Below are 17,676 nucleotides of genomic sequence, written 5' to 3' on the forward strand. Positions count from 1 at the left end.
CCAACAACTGGCTTTGTTAGTACCCATGTGTGTGTGTGTTTGTGTACCTGTCCCTCAAAAGAATGAGCATGGTTACTATGGTCACTGACATTACGTCAGACCACAGCTGATCAGGCACCACTCAGTTCACACGGGTGTGATTTTTATGGCATAGGCAGCTCCCGGCAGGATCCGCCGGGAGAAACTATGCGCAGCTGCGCGACATGAGACTAATTACTTAGAGCGACAGAGAGAGAGAGGAGTGTGTGTGTGTACATGTGTGCGTGTGTGTCAATTTAACAAAGGTGCAGACGATCAGAAATCAGCAGAGAGTGAGTGATGTTTGCGCTACTCTATGCCGAATTGAAGTGGACTCGGACCCAGACTTTGTTTTTCTCCCTGAAAAAAAAGTCTGGGTTTCCGAGGCTACATTTTAGTCACCTGGAATGATTTAGTGTTAGTCTAATTTTAGTCGACTAAATCTACAGTTGATTTAGTCGACTAAAATGTATTTTGGCCTTGATGCCGTCGTAATGACTGATTTCACACTTGCTGAAAATAGCAGATCTACAATCTCACAACGTCACACTGCGACGCGTTGTGAGCTTGTAGATCTGCTATTTTCAGCATGCAACCAAGTGTAAAATGACTTGTACTGGATCACTTGTCCACTAGTCCCTTCCTAACATTGTAGTCTAGTTTTTTATCCGTTGACGTAATTGTCAATACATTTAGTCTTATAGTTTTAGTCATCATAGCTTAATCAGTAAAACTAAGGTAGTCGACGAACATTTTTCGTCTTAGTTTTAGTCGACAAAATCAACACTGGTGCTGTGTACCTTCAGGGGCTTATTTATACCTGATGCTTTTACCAAAATGAAATGAAAGAAGACACAGATGTTCACGTTCTGGCAGAGGCCGGTTGTGGAGGTTAAAACGGATACCTGCGTTCGTTGCACAGGGAACCGTTCATTTACGGGGCCAGTTTCGAACGAATCGCAGCCGTCCATATAGGTGGTCTTTGAGAGCGGTTTTGAAGGAGTCCAGGTATGTGACTAAATTTGACTGAGGGACTGCCATTGGATTTTGCTTTTGTTTTTTCAAGTCATATGAAAGCAGGGAATCATTATGTAGCTTCAAATTGACATATTGGTTGTTCAGTTTGACCCACCAGTTTTGGAGATATGGCTTATGGAGTAATGTCACTTATTTCAGACATGCTCTAGTATGTGGAGAGTCTGCCTGTGCTATTAACTCACTCTGGTGAAAAGCTGGAGTTTGTGCGATGGCAGGCTCTCAGTCAAATCTGGTCCTAATGGCTGTTGGATGTGGATGTGATGGACGCTACAAACCCAGACCTGTTGGATGTGGATGTGATGGACGCTACAAACCCAGACCTGTTGGATGTGGATGTGATGGACGCTACAAACCCAGACCTGTTGGATGTGGATGTGACCCAGACCTGTTGGATGTGGATGTGATGGACGCTACAAACCCAGACCTGTTGGATGTGGATGTGATGGACGCTACAAACCCAGACCTGTTGGATGTGGATGTGACCCAGACCTGTTGGATGTGGATGTGATGGACGCTACAAACCCAGACCTGTTGGATGTGGATGTGATGGACGCTACAAACCCAGACCTGTTGGATGTGGATGTGATGGACGCTACAAACCCAGACCTGTTGGATGTGGATGTGATGGACGCTACAAACCCAGACCTGGTGGATGTGAACCTATGATTCTGACACACAGGGACGTGCACAGAATGTTAGAGGGGCAGAGGGGCTGAAATTCCCTAAAAGGGCACTTTTGAAAAAAAAAACATCGAAAAACAGCGGAAAAGATGCAAATTCTCTCCTGCTGCTGGCATGGAAAAGGGGGCGTTTGCAGTATTTTCACCTTGTGGTCATGGAGGGGGCAGGTTTTATTTTTATTTTTTTACAGACAAGTAAAAGGGCAGGGGCTCAAGCCCCCTTTGATGTCTATGTATTGTGTGCACGTGCCTCTGCTGACAGAGCTTTGAAGTGATGTGAGCTACTATTGAGTACCTCGTCTTCTCCGGATCCCTGCTGTGGCCCTCCTGTGTTCATTTATAGGGCGGCTGTGGCTCAGGAGGTAGAGCAGGTCGTCCAATGATCCCTGGGTCGGCGGTTCGAATCCCGGCTCCTCCTCCTGTCCACATGTCGAAGTGTCCTTGGGTAAGACACTGAACCCTACATTGCCTCCAATGAGTCGGTCGGTGTAAGCTCGCCACCATTGGTGTGTGAATGTGGGAAGTGAGGACGCTGGCGTCGACTGTTCGCCGCTTCACCTCCCAATGTATGAATGAATGAACCATTGTAAAGCGCTTTGAGCACTTGGAAAAGCGCTATAAAAATGCAATTCATTCAATTCATTATGGACCTGGTCAGGTCAGGTCAGCTACACCAGAGGTTCCAAACCACCGGTACGCGGACTGGGTCCAGTCCACGGACATGTGCCACTGGTATATGCGAGAGGGGAATTCCATGTTTTCCCGTCGTATAAAAATCCATTTGAAAACACGACTGAGAAAAGAGAAGAGGACAAACACCAGACCTGATGGCCGTTGCGCGTAGAGCGCGGCGCTCAATCACCCATTGGAATGCAAATGCTTGCCTTTCAGGCTGGCTTTGTATCCTACTCGTCTCTTTGAAAACACTTCTGATTGTGCGGGGGGGGGGGGGGGGGGGTCGACGACACCTCAAACGGCGGTGAAAAGGATTCGTCAGCGACTGTACCCGGCTTCGACTTGGAGTCCGTGTTACATCCATGTTGCGCAGCATAACTGTCCAATCCTTGGTATCTTTACCGTTCATGTGTGCTCTGCGGGCAGCAGCAGCTGTAGGCTATTTGTCACGATCGCGCTAATAAAACCAAACGCTACACAGTGACGGTACAGGATTATTATTTCATGTCAAAACGAAAAGATGATGTTACCCATGGTAAAGATGATGTTACCCATGGTAAAGATGATGTTACCCAAGGTAAAGATGATGTTACCCAAGGTAAAGATGATGTTACCCATGGTAAAGATGATGTTACCCAAGGTAAAGATGATGTTACCCAAGGTAAAGATGATGTTACCCATGGTAAAGATGATGTTACCCATGGTAAAGATGATGTTACCCATGGTAAAGATGATGTTACCCATGGTAAAGATGATGTTACCCAAGGTAAAGATGATGTTACCCAAGGTAAAGATGATGTTACCCATGGTAAAGATGATGTTACCCAAGGTAAAGATGATGTTACCCAAGGTAAAGATGATGTTACCCATGGTAAAGATGATGTTACCCAGGTAAAGATGATGTTACCCATGGTAAAGATGATGTTACCCATGGTAAAGATGATGTTACCCAAGGTAAAGATGATGTTACCCATGGTAAAGATGATGTTACCCAGGTAAAGATGATGTTACCCATGGTAAAGATGATGTTACCCATGGTAAAGATGATGTTACCCATGGTAAAGATGATGTTACCCAGGTAAAGATGATGTTACCCATGGTAAAGATGATGTTACCCATGGTAAAGATGATGTTACCCATGGTAAAGATGATGTTACCCATGGTAAAGATGATGTTACCCATGGTAAAGATGATGTTACCCATGGTAAAGATGTTACCCATGGTAAAGATGATGTTACCCATGGTAAAGTAATACCTAATGTGTCACTCTGCATGTTTAACTAAGTCCAAAGCAATTCATGAAAAATACATAAGCCTAACCCTTTTTTTAAAATCATACTATCATTGTTGATAATGATATTACGCCATTTAGGTATATATAATATAACAATAAAGGGTAGCCTATTTAAGGGCCAGTCAACTGTCTTCCGTGAGAATGTTCTGTGAACATTTTAGGAACTGGCAGCCGGTCCGTGAACATTTTAGGAACTGGCAGCCGGTCCGTGAACATTTTAGGAACTGGCAGCCGGTCCGTGAACATTTTAGGAACTGTCAGCCGGTCTGTGAACATTTTAGGAACTGGCAGCCGGTCCGTGAACATTTTAGGAACTGGCAGCCGGTCCGTGACAATATAAAGGTTGGGAACCCCTGAGCTACACCTCTCAGTGACAACACTCCTTTTGTCTAGTGCTGGTAGGAAGCTCAGTGGTCGTTAATTAACAGTGGTTGAAACTGGAAAGTATGTACTTAAGTACAGTACTGTACTTAAGTACAATTTGGAGGTATTTGTACTTTACGTGACTATTTCCAATTTCCAGTACTTTTACTTCTACTCCACTACATCTCGGATCATAATATTGCTGTGTACTTTTACTCCACTATATTTATTTGACAACTTTAGTTAGTATAGTTACTTTGAAGATTTAAATTATTATTACAAAACATACATTAACCACTTCAGCCCTATATACATTTGGCGATTTGAAAATAGCCGATCTACAAGTCCACAATGTGTCGTATTCGCGACGCATTGCGGGCTGTTATTGTGAGTGAGTGTGTTGTGAGTGGTTTTATTGGGACATTCATCACAATTAGTACATTTTAAAGCCAATACTTTTGTACTTTTACTCAAGTAAATGCTGAATTCCAACAGAGTATTTCTACATTGCATTATTGATAGCCTACTTTTACTTTTACTAAAACATTTGAGTACTTTTTCCACCACTTCCATTCCGGACAAAAACCGGGAGACATATTTCTGCTTGCTTACCTCGCTATGATTACGATATAAGCTGATGATCGCTCGCTTCATATTCTGAACGAGAGGCATGTTGACATCAGAAATGAAGAGCTTAGTATATCCATCTGGTCAAAACCAAGGAGAGCTCCTTAGATTACGCGCGCCGAGCCTTTCTTTGTGAACGGTAACACAGGGAAGTGAACGACAACGTGCATGCGTGAAAGAGCAAGGAGGGGTGTAGAAGGAGAGGCCAATTAAAAAAAACCAATTCAGAATATTTTTCTCTCGTTTGATATCAATGAAAATGCGCTATAGGACGTGTGTACACATTCTAGCAACCCGTCGGTTGGATTAGTTATGACGTTCCCACACGTCGTAGGGTCTGAATGGGTTAAAAGTAAACAGATAGCAATGTTTGTTTCGCCTGTCGGCCAAGGAGGGCCAGCCCACTCTGTTATGCACTGATGAGTTCTGTAAGGTTCACCAGATATAAATCGCAAAGCAGAATGATAAACAGGCTGGCCTACAAGCAATCTTTCACTTAACCCATTTAGACCTGACGTCGAAATTAAAAAAAAAATCTTCTTTTAAATCCTGACAGTTTTCTGAAATACCTCATGTTTCTGTATCAGTGGTGCTCAATATTTCATGTCAAGGACCTAAAAAATGATATGTAATTGGCCGCCGACCCCCCATTTGAAAATATGTTTTTCCATGGACCAGCAGAAGCAAAGGTTTGAGTTAAAAACGTTCGCTGTGAAAGAATATATATTCAAAGATTTGCGCCATTTTTTCACGATTTTTCAAAAATAGCAGACCTACAAGCTCATAGCGCGCCACTCGGTGGCGCGCTATGAGCTTGTAGATCTGCTATTTTTCAATAGCTTAAAACACCAAAAGGGGTTCCCGCCCAAAATGGGTTAAGTATAAAATATCAATAAGTGCTGGTCTCTATGCAGTGTTGTTTGGAAAGCCTTTAGTTTAGAAGCATGGAGCGGAATCCTTGAACCTGATCACAGCTCCTCATCCTTGAACCTGCGTGTGGATCACAGCTCCTCATCCTTGAACCTGCGTGTGGATCACAGCTCCTCATCCTTGAACCTGCGTGTGGATCACAGCTCCTCATCCTTGAACCTGCGTGTGGATCACAGCTCCTCATCCTTGAACCTGCGTGTGGATCACAGCTCCTCATCCTTGAACCTGCGTGTGGATCTCAGCTCCTCATCCTTGAAGCAGCGTGCGGATCACAGCTCCTCATCCTTGAACCTGCGTGTGGATCACAGCTCCTCATCCTTGAACCTGCGTCCGGATCACAGCTCCTCATCCTTGAACCTGCGTCCGGATCACAGCTCCTCATCCTTGAACCTGCGTGTGGATCACAGCTCCTCAACCTTGAACCTGCGTGCGGATCTCAGCTCCTCATCCTTGAACCTGCGTGTGGATCACAGCTCCTGATCCTTGAACCTGCGTGTGGATCAGCTCCTCATCCTTGAACCTGCGTGTGGATCACAGCTCCTCATCCTTGAACCTGCGTGTGGATCACAGCTCCTCATCCTTGAACCTGCGTCCGGATCACAGCTCCTCATCCTTGAACCTGCGTGTGGATCACAGCTCCTCATCCTTGAACCTGCGTGTGGATCTCAGCTCCTCATCCTTGAACCTGCGTGTGGATCACAGCTCCTCATCCTTGAACCTGCGTGTGGATCACAGCTCCTCATCCTTGAACCTGCGTGTGGATCACAGCTCCTCATCCTTGAACCTGCGTGTGGATCACAGCTCCTCATCCTTGAACCTGCGTGTGGATCACAGCTCCTCATCCTTGAACCTGCGTGTGGATCACAGCTCCTCATCCTTGAACCTGCGTGTGGATCACAGCTCCTCATCCTTGAACCTGCGTGTGGATCTCAGCTCCTCATCCTTGAACCTGCGTGTGGATCACAGCTCCTCATCCTTGAACCTGCGTGTGGATCACAGCTCCTCATCCTTGAACCTGCGTGTGGATCACAGCTCCTCATCCTTGAACCTGCGTGTGGATCACAGCTCCTCATCTACTTCTAAACCAAGCGGAACAAATTAAAAGGCAGTGACAGCCACTTCCTCATGGCCTTGGCGTGGCTTCAAAGCAACCCGCTCTCCGTTACGCTTTGCTCACCGTAGCACGTTTTTGAACAGAAACCATGTGTGTGTGTGTGTGTTTGTGAAGTGCATATTACTCGTTACGTGCATACTCAACTCAATCGTTTAACTAAACCTTTCAATTAGGGGTCCGCAGCCTAATACATGACGATTTGGGGGGTCCTTGATATGAGAAAGGTTTGGGCAGCACTGATTTAGTCTTCTCTGCTCCCACTTTGAAATTGTAAGGTGGAAGTCAGTCTAACCCATTTTGGACTCAAGTTTCTGTCAGTGGTGCTCAACCTTTTTCATGTCAAGAACCCCCAGAATTATCTGTATTTGGCCGCAGACCCCCAACTGAAAATATGTAGTTCCAGGGACCCCCCCCCCCCCCCGCCCCCAGAAGCCAATATTTTTGTTAAAAATGTTCGCTCTGAAATATATATTCAAAGATTTGCGCCACATTTTCACAACTTTTCAAAAATAGCAGACCTACGAGCTTGTAGATCTGCTATTTTTCAATAGCTAAAGTAGAACATCAACAGGGGTTTGATCCCGCCCAGAATGGGCTAAGGTGTAAAATTACCACAGTGAGAGATAACCATGGCAACTGTTGTGTATAATATAAATACTGAAATAGCAATGAGAGATGTGCTTACTTAACCGTATTAATGCCAGGAACGTGGAATTCCGTTCTGTTCTCCACGAAGAAGTGTGCCAGTCAGTCAGTAGGAAGAAAATCAATAATATAATATAATAATATACTTTAAGAAATATAAAAAGTTACACCAGCCCTTGACAGCTGCCTACCAATATAAGAAATCGTCATTACACCGGTAATTAAACATATTTTATTTTATTTTTTTGCTTTTACTCACATGTTAGACAGCCTCCACACGGATCCGACACGCACGCACGCACGCACGCACGCACGCACGCACGCACGCACGCACAGAGTCAAGTCGGTAGGGTAACCCTCCCTCTAATTGCAAGACACAGTTGATGTATGAGCCAATTAGCACATCCAGAGTGGCCACGATGAACTTTAAGGGTCTTTGGGGCGAAGACCCCAAAGACCCTTTGGTTCACACACACACACACACACACACACACACACACACACACACACACACACACACACACACACACACACACACACACACACACACACAGTGCTCTCCCTCTCTCTGTCTAAATAAAGCATCCCTGGTGCAGAGACCCGTGGCAAAGGCCAGAAGAATGACATTCAAGCACGTTTCTGTGGAAAGCCCCTAACGGGTGTACAGATGTATTTCTAACGAGGGAAAGAGGTGTTAATACAATGTATCCATCATGAAGGGGTGGATGGCTTTGTGCTTAACGACTTAGCAATCAACAGCATACGGTATATACTGTCGTGTTACACTAGGTCACTGCAGTAACAACAGCACTTGCAGTATGCTATTCTGCTTTGATCTCTGGAAGATTACATTACATTAGATCGTGGTTTCTCAAAGTGGGGCCTGAGGACCCCAGGTGTCCCCAAGGAGGCTATACAGGGGGTCCCAAGGAGGCTATACAGGGGGTCCCAAGGAGGCTATACAGGGGGTCCCCAAGGAGGCTGTACAGGGGGTCCCAAGGAGGCTATACAGGGGGTCCCCAAGGAGGCTATACAGGGGGTCCCCAAGGAGGCTATACAGGGGGTCCCCAAGGAGACTATACAGGGGGTCCCCAAGGAGGCTATACAGGGGGTCCCAAGGAGGCTATACAGGGGGTCCCAAGGAGGCTATACAGGGGGTCCCCAAGGAGGCTATACAGGGGGTCCCCAAGGAGGCTATACAGGGGGTCCCAAGGAGGCTATACAGGGGGTCCCCAAGGAGGCTATACAGGGGGTCCCAAGAAGGCTATACAGGGGGTCCCCAAGGAGGCTATACAGGGGGTCCCCAAGGAGGCTATACAGGGGGTCCCAAGGAGGCTATACAGGGGGTCCCAAGGAGGCTATACAGGGGGTCCCCAGCAAACTTTTCAAGTTAGGGTGCACGATTATGGATATCCGATTATTTGCAGGGTCACATCTGCCGATACCGATTCTGACCGATTCTGATATTATACAGAGGACCACAATGGAAACAAGCCTAGGCCCTATAGGGGCTTATTGGCCCAAAGCCAAAGTATTCAATCAATACATAAATAGCATATACTCTTTTCCAAGTGTCTGTTTTCACGACTGAATGAGATGAGTAGTACACAAATTAAATGTATGTATGGACACGTACAGAAGAGGGACCAAAGCTTAGAGTATATATGAATAGAGACGGCACCCGGAGAAAACCCTGAGGCGAAATGGACATAGTGGCCGAATTTGGCATTGCAGTTTGGTCCCAAACACATGAACGTAGTGGATGTAGTGAAAGAGGACAGGAAGTTAGTCTGTGTGAGAGAAGAGGAGACAGAGGACAGGGTGAGATGGAGGCAGATGATTGGCTGTGGAGGGAGAGGCCAGGGTGAGATGGAGGCAGATGATTGGCTGAGGAGGGAGAGGACAGGGTGAGATGGAGGCAGATGATTGGCTGAGGAGGGAGAGGACAGGGTGAGATGGAGGCAGATGATTGGCTGCGGCGACAGAGGACAGAAATGGAGGCAGATGATTGGCTGAGGAGGGAGAGGACAGGGTGAGATGGAGGCAGATGATTGGCTGAGGAGGGAGAGGACAGGGTGAGATGGAGGCAGATGATTGGCTGAGGAGGCAGAGGACAGGGTGAGATGGCGGCAGATGATTCGCTGTGGCGACAGAGGACAGGGTGAGATGGAGGCAGATGATTCGCTGTGGCGACAGAGGACAGCGTGAGATGGAGGCAGATGATTCGCTGTGGCGACAGAGAACAGGGTGAGATGGAGGCAGATGATTGGCTGTGGCGACCCCTAGGGAAACGCCGAAAGGAATTAAAGAAGCAGGAGCAGATCGACGAGCTTGTCGAGTTTAATGGACTCTTGTTGACAAAACAGGACCTAATGAGCTAGAAAAGCTGCATGAAAAGGATCCTATCTAATCAAGATCACAAATAGAAAGAGGGACCCAGCTGTCTGGTGTCCAGAGTGTTCAACAGTTGGGTCATTATTTAGCTCTTGGCCAGGCATGTTGTCATGATGTGAACAACATTGTAACCACTCCAAAATCATGGACACTCCGTTTGAACAGTCTATTTGAGTATTCCCAATTAAATGGATGATGGGATGATCCATGAGGGGACATTAGTGACTCTTTTTGATACAGAGACACAGCACAGGCAGACTCTTCACATAATAGAGCATGTCTGAAATAAGTATCAGAGCTGAAATTGACATGTAAATATGAAATAAATGCTTAAACATGTAGCTAGGTGTAATGTTAGAGTCCACAGAAGACATGTAAATATGAAATAAATGCTTAAACATGTAGCTAGGTGTAATGTTAGAGACCACAGAAGACATGTAAATATGAAATAAATGCTTAAACATGTAGCTAGGTGTAATGTTAGAGTCCACAGAAGACATGTACATATGAAATAAATGCTTAAACATGTAGCTAGGTGTAATGTTAGAGACCACAGAAGACATGTAAATATGAAATAAATGCTTAAACATGTAGCTAGGTGTAATGTTAGAGACCACAGAAGACATGTAAATATGAAATAAATGCTTAAACATGTAGCTAGGTGTAATGTTAGAGACCACAGAAGACATGTAAATATGAAATCAATGCTTAAACATGTAGCTAGGTGTAATGTTAGAGACCACAGAAGACATGTACATATGAAATCAAATCAATGCTTAAACATGTAGCTAGGTGTAATGTTAGAGTCCACAGAAGACATGTAAATATGAAATCAATGCTTCAACATGTAGCTAGGTGTAATGTTAGAGACCACAGAAGACATGTAAATATGAAATCAATGCTTAAACATGTAGCTAGGTGTAATGTTAGAGACCACAGAAGACATGTACATATGAAATCAATGCTTAAACATGTAGCTAGGTGTAATGTTAGAGACCACAGAAGACATGTAAATATGAAATCAATGCTTAAACATGTAGCTAGGTGTAATGTTAGAGACCACAGAAGACATGTACATATGAAATCAATGCTTAAACATGTAGCTAGGTGTAATGTTAGAGACCACAGAAGACATGTACATATGAAATCAATGCTTAAACATGTAGCTAGGTGTAATGTTAGAGACCACAGAAGACATGTACATATGAAATAAATGCTTAAACATGTAGCTAGGTGTAATGTTAGAGACCACAGAAGACATGTAAATATGAAATAAATGCTTAAACATGTAGCTAGGTGTAATGTTAGAGACCACAGAAGACATGTAAATATGAAATCAATGCTTAAACATGTAGCTAGGTGTAATGTTAGAGACCACAGAATTAAGTGAACCTTTCAAGCTTGTTTTCTCAACTTGCTGTTTTCTGCAAGACATTAATCTATAAGCCATGTGGTTCCCAAACTATGTCATGTCAAGGACCCCCACATGGACACTAATTAGCCCGCGGACCCCTTTTGAAGAGATATCCCAGGGACCCCCATACGATAAGATTTGTACGGCTCTAGCAGTGATTCTCAACCTGTTTAATCCCAAGGACCCCCAGTTGACATGCATTAGTCTACGGACCCCCATTTAATGGCATTTCTATCTCTGGGACCCCCGATTTATATTGTAAAATCAATGTTAATTTAACTCTGAGTGTGCAAATGCGGGTCCATTTGGTTCCATTTCTACACTCTCTGAGTTACAGACCCATAAGGGTCCATTTGGTTCCTAACTATCATTTAGCTGGGGGCCCCCTGGAACTCCCTTAAGGACCCCTGGGGGTCCCCAGACCCCACTTTGGGAAGCCATGCTATAAGCCATATCTCTAGGTCAAACTGAACAACCAACATGTCAGTTTGAAGCTATGATTCCCTGCTTGCATATGACATGGGAACGAATCCAATTACTTACTGTGTGTAGATTGTAGATTAATGAATTATTCAAGGAACACTTTGCCTGTTTTCAATCATATCTTTTTGTAGTTAAGGGCGTCCTGGCAAATAAAACCTTTTAGTGCTATAGTTATGGGCTCCTAATGTGTCATAGTGTCGCAGTAAATAAGTGTGGTACATATTGTGAAGAAACACCCGGAGACTTGACATTCAGTAAGTGGCTCTTATGATCACAATGAGAACATCATAACGGAGACTTGACATTCAGTAAGTGGCTCTTATGATCACAATGAGAACATCATAACGGAGACTTGACATTCAGTAAGTGGCTCTTATGATCACAATGAGAACATCATAACGGAGACTTGACATTCAGTAAGTGGCTCTTATGATCACAATGAGAACATCATAACGGAGACTTGACATTCAGTAAGTGGCTCTTATGATCACAATGAGAACATCATAACGGAGACTTGACATTCAGTAAGTGGCTCTTATGATCACAATGAGAACATCATAACGGAGACTTGACATTCAGTGAGTGGCTCTTATGATCACAATGAGAACATCATAACGGAGACTTGACATTCAGTGAGTGGCTCTTATGATCACAATGAGAACATCATAACGGAGACTTGACATTCAGTGAGTGGCTCTTATGATCACAATGAGAACATCATAACGGAGACTTGACATTCAGTGAGTGGCTCTTATGATCACAATGAGAACATCATAACGGAGACTTGACATTCAGTGAGTGGCTCTTATGATCACAATGAGAACATCATAACGGAGACTTGACATTCAGTGAGTGGCTCTTATGATCACAATGAGAACATCATAACGGAGACTTGACATTCAGTAAGTGGCTCTTATGATCACAATGAGAACATCATAACGGAGACTTGACATTCAGTAAGTGGCTCTTATGATCACAATGAGAACATCATAACGGAGACTTGACATTCAGTGAGTGGCTCTTATGATCACAATGAGAACATCATAACGGAGACTTGACATTCAGTGAGTGGCTCTTATGATCACAATGAGAACATCATAACGGAGACTTGACATTCAGTGAGTGGCTCTTATGATCACAATGAGAACATCATAACGGAGACTTGACATTCAGTAAGTGGCTCTTATGATCACAATGAGAACATCATAACGGAGACTTGACATTCAGTAAGTGGCTCTTATGATCACAATGAGAACATCATAACGGGGAGACTTGACATTCAGTAAGTGGCTCTTATGATCACAATGAGAACATCATAACGGGGAGACTTGACATTCAGTAAGTGGCTCTTATGATCACAATGAGAACATCATAACGGAGACTTGACATTCAGTAAGTGGCTCTTATGATCACAATGAGAACATCATAACGGAGACTTGACATTCAGTAAGTGGCTCTTATGATCACAATGAGAACATCATAACACCCGGAGACTTGACATTCAGTAAGTGGCTCTTATGATCAAAATGAGAACATCATAACGGGAAGACAACCAAACAGAGAAGGAGTCAGTGTGTTGTGTTTGGTGTTCCTGAATCTTATTTTGAAGTGATGCTTTTTGTGTTTCCTCTCCTCCTTTGTAGTAGTTTCCTGCCTTCTCTCACCTTCCCTGATTGTTGGTTCTTTTTTTTTCACCTGTGTCTTGTTTTCCCCTCAGCCAATCACCTGTGTCTTGTTTTCCTCTCAGCCAATCCTTGTGTTGATTTGATTTGAGTTCACCTGTGTCCAGTCCTGTTAATCTTGTGCATATTTAAGCCCTGTGTTTGGGTGTGTTCTCTGTTGGATTATTGTGTTGTCACCAAGTCTGTTTTATGTTTGCTAGTGTTGCACTACTGCAGGTCTTTGTTTGAATAAAGACTTCCTTGCATTTGGGTCCTGCTTGAAAACCACCCCTGACAAAAACAGTGTTTTGAGAAAGATGGACGACGACGACAGTGAATTAGTGTTAGCAAAACATAAATTATCCCATTTTGGGCGGGAACCTCTTTTGGTGTTTTAAACATTATGTTATAATTTAGCTATTGAAAAATAGCAGATCTACAAGCTCATAGTGCACCACCGAGCTTGTAGGTCTGCTATTTTTGAAAAATCGTTAAAATGTGGCGTAAATCTTTGAATGTATATTCTTTTCAGAGCGAACGTTTTTAACTCAAATCTTTGCTTCTGAGGGGTTCCTGGAACAACATATTTTCAGACGGGGGGTTGGTGGCCAAATACATATCATTTTTGGGGTCCTTGACATGAAATATTGAGCACCACTGATACAGAAACATGAGGTATTTCAGAAAACTGTCAGAATTCAGAAGACATTTTTTTAATTTCAACGTCAGGCCAAAGTGGGTTATTGCAAACAAAATGTGACCCCGACGCAGTATTGATTTCGTCGACTAAAACTACGAGGAAAAATGTCTGTAGACTACCTTTTTTCACTGACGAAAACTAAATGGAAACTAAATGAAAACCATGATGACTAAATATATTGACAATTTCGTCAACAAATAAAAACTAGACTACAATGATTGCGAGGGACTAGTGCAGGGGTTCTCAACGTTTTTGGCTGGGCAGCCCCGGAAATGCTCCCCACCCCCAATACAATACTTAAAAAATAACCTAATAATAGAGAATATATATCATAAATGAATACTGAAACCAGATAGAATCATTAAGGAAAATGTATGCATGCACTATGTGTACTATGTAAACTCTTCATTTCCATTTTCCAGCCATTCATTTGCAAAAAAAATATATGAGGCTTATAGTTCCACCACTCACTTCACACAGGTGTGCTTTTTTTCCTTTTCTTCTGAAATGACGTCTCTGGGCGTCGACCCGTACCAGAATGACGTCTCTGGGCGTCGACCCGTACCAGAATGACGTCTCTGGGCGTCGACCCGTACCAGAATGTCTCTGGGCGTCGATCCGTACCAGAATGTCTCTGGGCGTCGACCCGTACCAGAATGACGTCTCTGGGCGTCGACCCGTACCAGAATGACGTCTCTGGGCGTCGACCCGTACCAGAATGTCTCTGGGAGTCGACCCGTACCAGAATGTCTCTGGGCGTCGACCCGTACCAGAATGACGTCTCTGGGCGTCGACCCGTACCAGAATGACGTCTCTGGGCGTCGACCCGTACCAGAATGACGTCTCTGGGCGTCGACCCGTACCAGAATGTGTCTCTGGGCGTCGACCCGTACCAGAATGTGTCTCTGGGCGTCGACCCGTACCAGAATGTCTCTGGGCGTCGACCCGTACCAGAATGTGTCTCTGGGCGTCGACCCGTACCAGAATGTCTCTGGGCGTCGACCCGTACCAGAATGTGTCTCTGGGCGTCGACCCGTACCAGAATGTCTCTGGGCGTCGATCCGTACCAGAATGTCTCTGGGCGTCGACCCGTACCAGAATGACGTCTCTGGGCGTCGACCCGTACCAGAATGTCTCTGGGCGTCGACCCGTACCAGAATGTGCAGAATAAATATTTTCTTCAACTTCTCGGTCATTAAAGCTTTTTTTCCCCTTCTCTTCTCTAATTTCTCCACAGAGGGATTCCTGGGAAGAAATGCGGCTCCATCATCCTGTCTGCAGAGGAGTTAGGCAACTGCCGAGTAAGTACATATATTTATATTTATATGCATAACTAATCTGCCCTGACAGAGGTGCTGCATTGTCCTGCTGCCTGCGAGTCTCGCTCCGTCAGCAGAACGTCTCCACTTCATGTGAGTGAGTGAGTAGAGGCTATAGCTGTGTCTCAGGAGGAGCACACTCTGGGGGCTCGTCCTAAAAGTATAGGCCAGGGCTGGACTGGCCACAGGACGTACCGGGCATATTCCCGGTGGGCCGCGACCGTAGGGGGGCCGCCATGATATTTTTTGACAGGCAGGCAGGCCACCAGGAAAGGTCCGGGCATGCTGCCATTCTGCCAGTGCCATCATGATAATGTTACGGTAGCCTACCTGTATCAGTGAGTGACAAATAAACCCTCTACAAAGGGTTGTGTAGTTGTCTGTTGGTTTGTATCATTTATGTTGTTCTGTAAAAGTGGTGGTATTCGGGCTTGTTTGTTTGTGTGTGCCTCGACGGAGTGGGGCGGTAGAGTTTCTGCTATCTGCGCGCTGGTTGTGGTGGGCCGGTCTGGGACAAATTCACGGGAAAATGACCGGGCCGAATCTTTGTCCCAGTCCAGCCCTGGTATAGGCTCTGAAAGTTTTTAACTTACATTTTATTTTGCAGATTGTCATACAGTTACAGTCACAGTGCAGGGGTTCGGGTGCAGTACTTAGTTTAGACAGTTTTTGGTTTAGACTAGTCATTGGTTAGACCAGTCATTAGTCCTATACAACTACAACCTATCTTAAACCCTCACCCTAACCCTAAACTCCCACGGGGCAGCACACCTAAACCTAACCTTAATCCATGTCTAACCAATGACTAGTCTAAACTAAGTATGCACCCCCAGGGGTTCATATAACATCAAGCAACATAGTCCCAGTCCATTCATGAATGTCCATCATTATTATATCGTCAGTGTCGTCTTGTTGGGTTCTATATTCAGTCCATTTCTCCATGAATAGATCCTCTTGCAATCTCAAGTTATGGGTCAGTTTCTCCATTCAAAATATCTCCTCCAGGCCTGGGCCGTGGCTCAGCGGTCCATCCTGGGCCGTGGCTCAGCGGTCCATCCTGGGCCGTGGCTCAGCGGTCCATCCTGGGCCGTGGCTCAGCGGTCCATCCTGGGCCGTGGCTCAGCGGTCCATCCTGGGCCGTGGCTCAGCGGTCCAGGCCTGGGCCATGGCTCAGCGGTCCATCCTGGGCCATGGCTCAGCGGTCCATCCTGGGCCGTAGCTCAGCGGTCCAGGCTTGGGCCATGGCTCAGCGGTCCATCCTGGGCCGTGGCTCAGCGGTCCAGGCCTGGGCCATGGCTCAGCGGTCCATCCTGGGCCGTGGCTCAGCGGTCCAGGCCTGGGCCATGGCTCAGCGGTCCATCCTGGGCCGTGGCTCAGTGGTCCATCCTGGGCCGTGGCTCAGCGGTCCATCCTGGGCCGTGGCTCAGAGGTCCATCCTGGGCCGTGGCTCAGCGGTCCAGGCACCTTGCCTGGTAATCCAGTCTGGCAATGTGGCCGCGGGTTCGACTCCCGATCCCGACGGCCTTTACTGCATGTCAGTCCCCCCCGATCTCTCTCCCTATTTCCTGTCAGCCTACTGTCTGTCCCTCCATAAAAAATATGAAATAAAGGCGAAAGCCACAAAAAAACATAAAAAAAATATATCTCCTCCACAATATCCAGCCACTGCTCACAAATTGGAGGTTCTGTTTTGTACCATAGCCTTGTAATTGCTTTTTTTAACTAGCTGCCAATAATACTTTGACCAGTTATTAGGTACATATCTTCTCTTTGTATTTATTTAAAAAGATGAAGTACAGAGCAGAGCTTCCCGCGGCCCTGGGTGGCCCGCAGGAGCACAGCCTGCCTGACCGTGGTGGCCAGCCAGCCCAAGACTAGTGACATTTACTGAGACAACAGTACTTTTTGCATAGACAGAAATTAATACAAGGGTGAAGTTACTTCAAATCAACATATGGCAGGAATAGCAGATTGCTGTGTTTTGGTTCACACCTGAGGCAAGCTTCAAAGGGTTAGAACAATGGAATTGCAAATGAGTGAACTCAGGGTACCTCAGGGTACCTCGGGGTACCTCGGGGTACCTCGGGGTACCTGGCTGAGATCTCTAGTGAAGGAAGGTTCCCAGACCAGGCTCTGACTAGACAATGTGTCTCACCTAACCATCAAATTAGCACGGTGACCAAAATGTAGCCTAATTATTATTGAACATTATGAAAATATGGATACCACATTACACTCCGGTCCTAATTGTGAAATGGACAATAATTGTTAAAGGGGAAATCCAGCTTTTTACCATTGTTAACACCTTGGATGTCCAAGCC

The 17,676-nt window shown here is 45.3% G+C and overlaps 1 protein-coding gene across 1 annotated transcript in view; it reads left to right on the forward strand.

Moving 5' to 3' along the window:
• The window catches only part of LOC306928736 (copine-5-like), a gene marked incomplete at both ends in the record, with an annotated part of 380,797 nt that overhangs the window by 233,697 nt on the left and 129,424 nt on the right, over positions 1 to 17,676 (forward strand). Inside the window, one exon of the mRNA XM_079509009.1 lies at positions 15,274 to 15,337. Coding sequence (XP_079365135.1) covers positions 15,274 to 15,337 — 64 coding nt within the window. The remainder of the gene's footprint in view (positions 1 to 15,273; positions 15,338 to 17,676) is intronic.

The sequence above is a fragment of the Electrona antarctica genome, assembly GCF_951216825.1.
Source record: "Electrona antarctica genome assembly, chromosome: 8".
NCBI classification, from domain to species: Eukaryota; Metazoa; Chordata; class Actinopteri; order Myctophiformes; family Myctophidae; genus Electrona; species Electrona antarctica.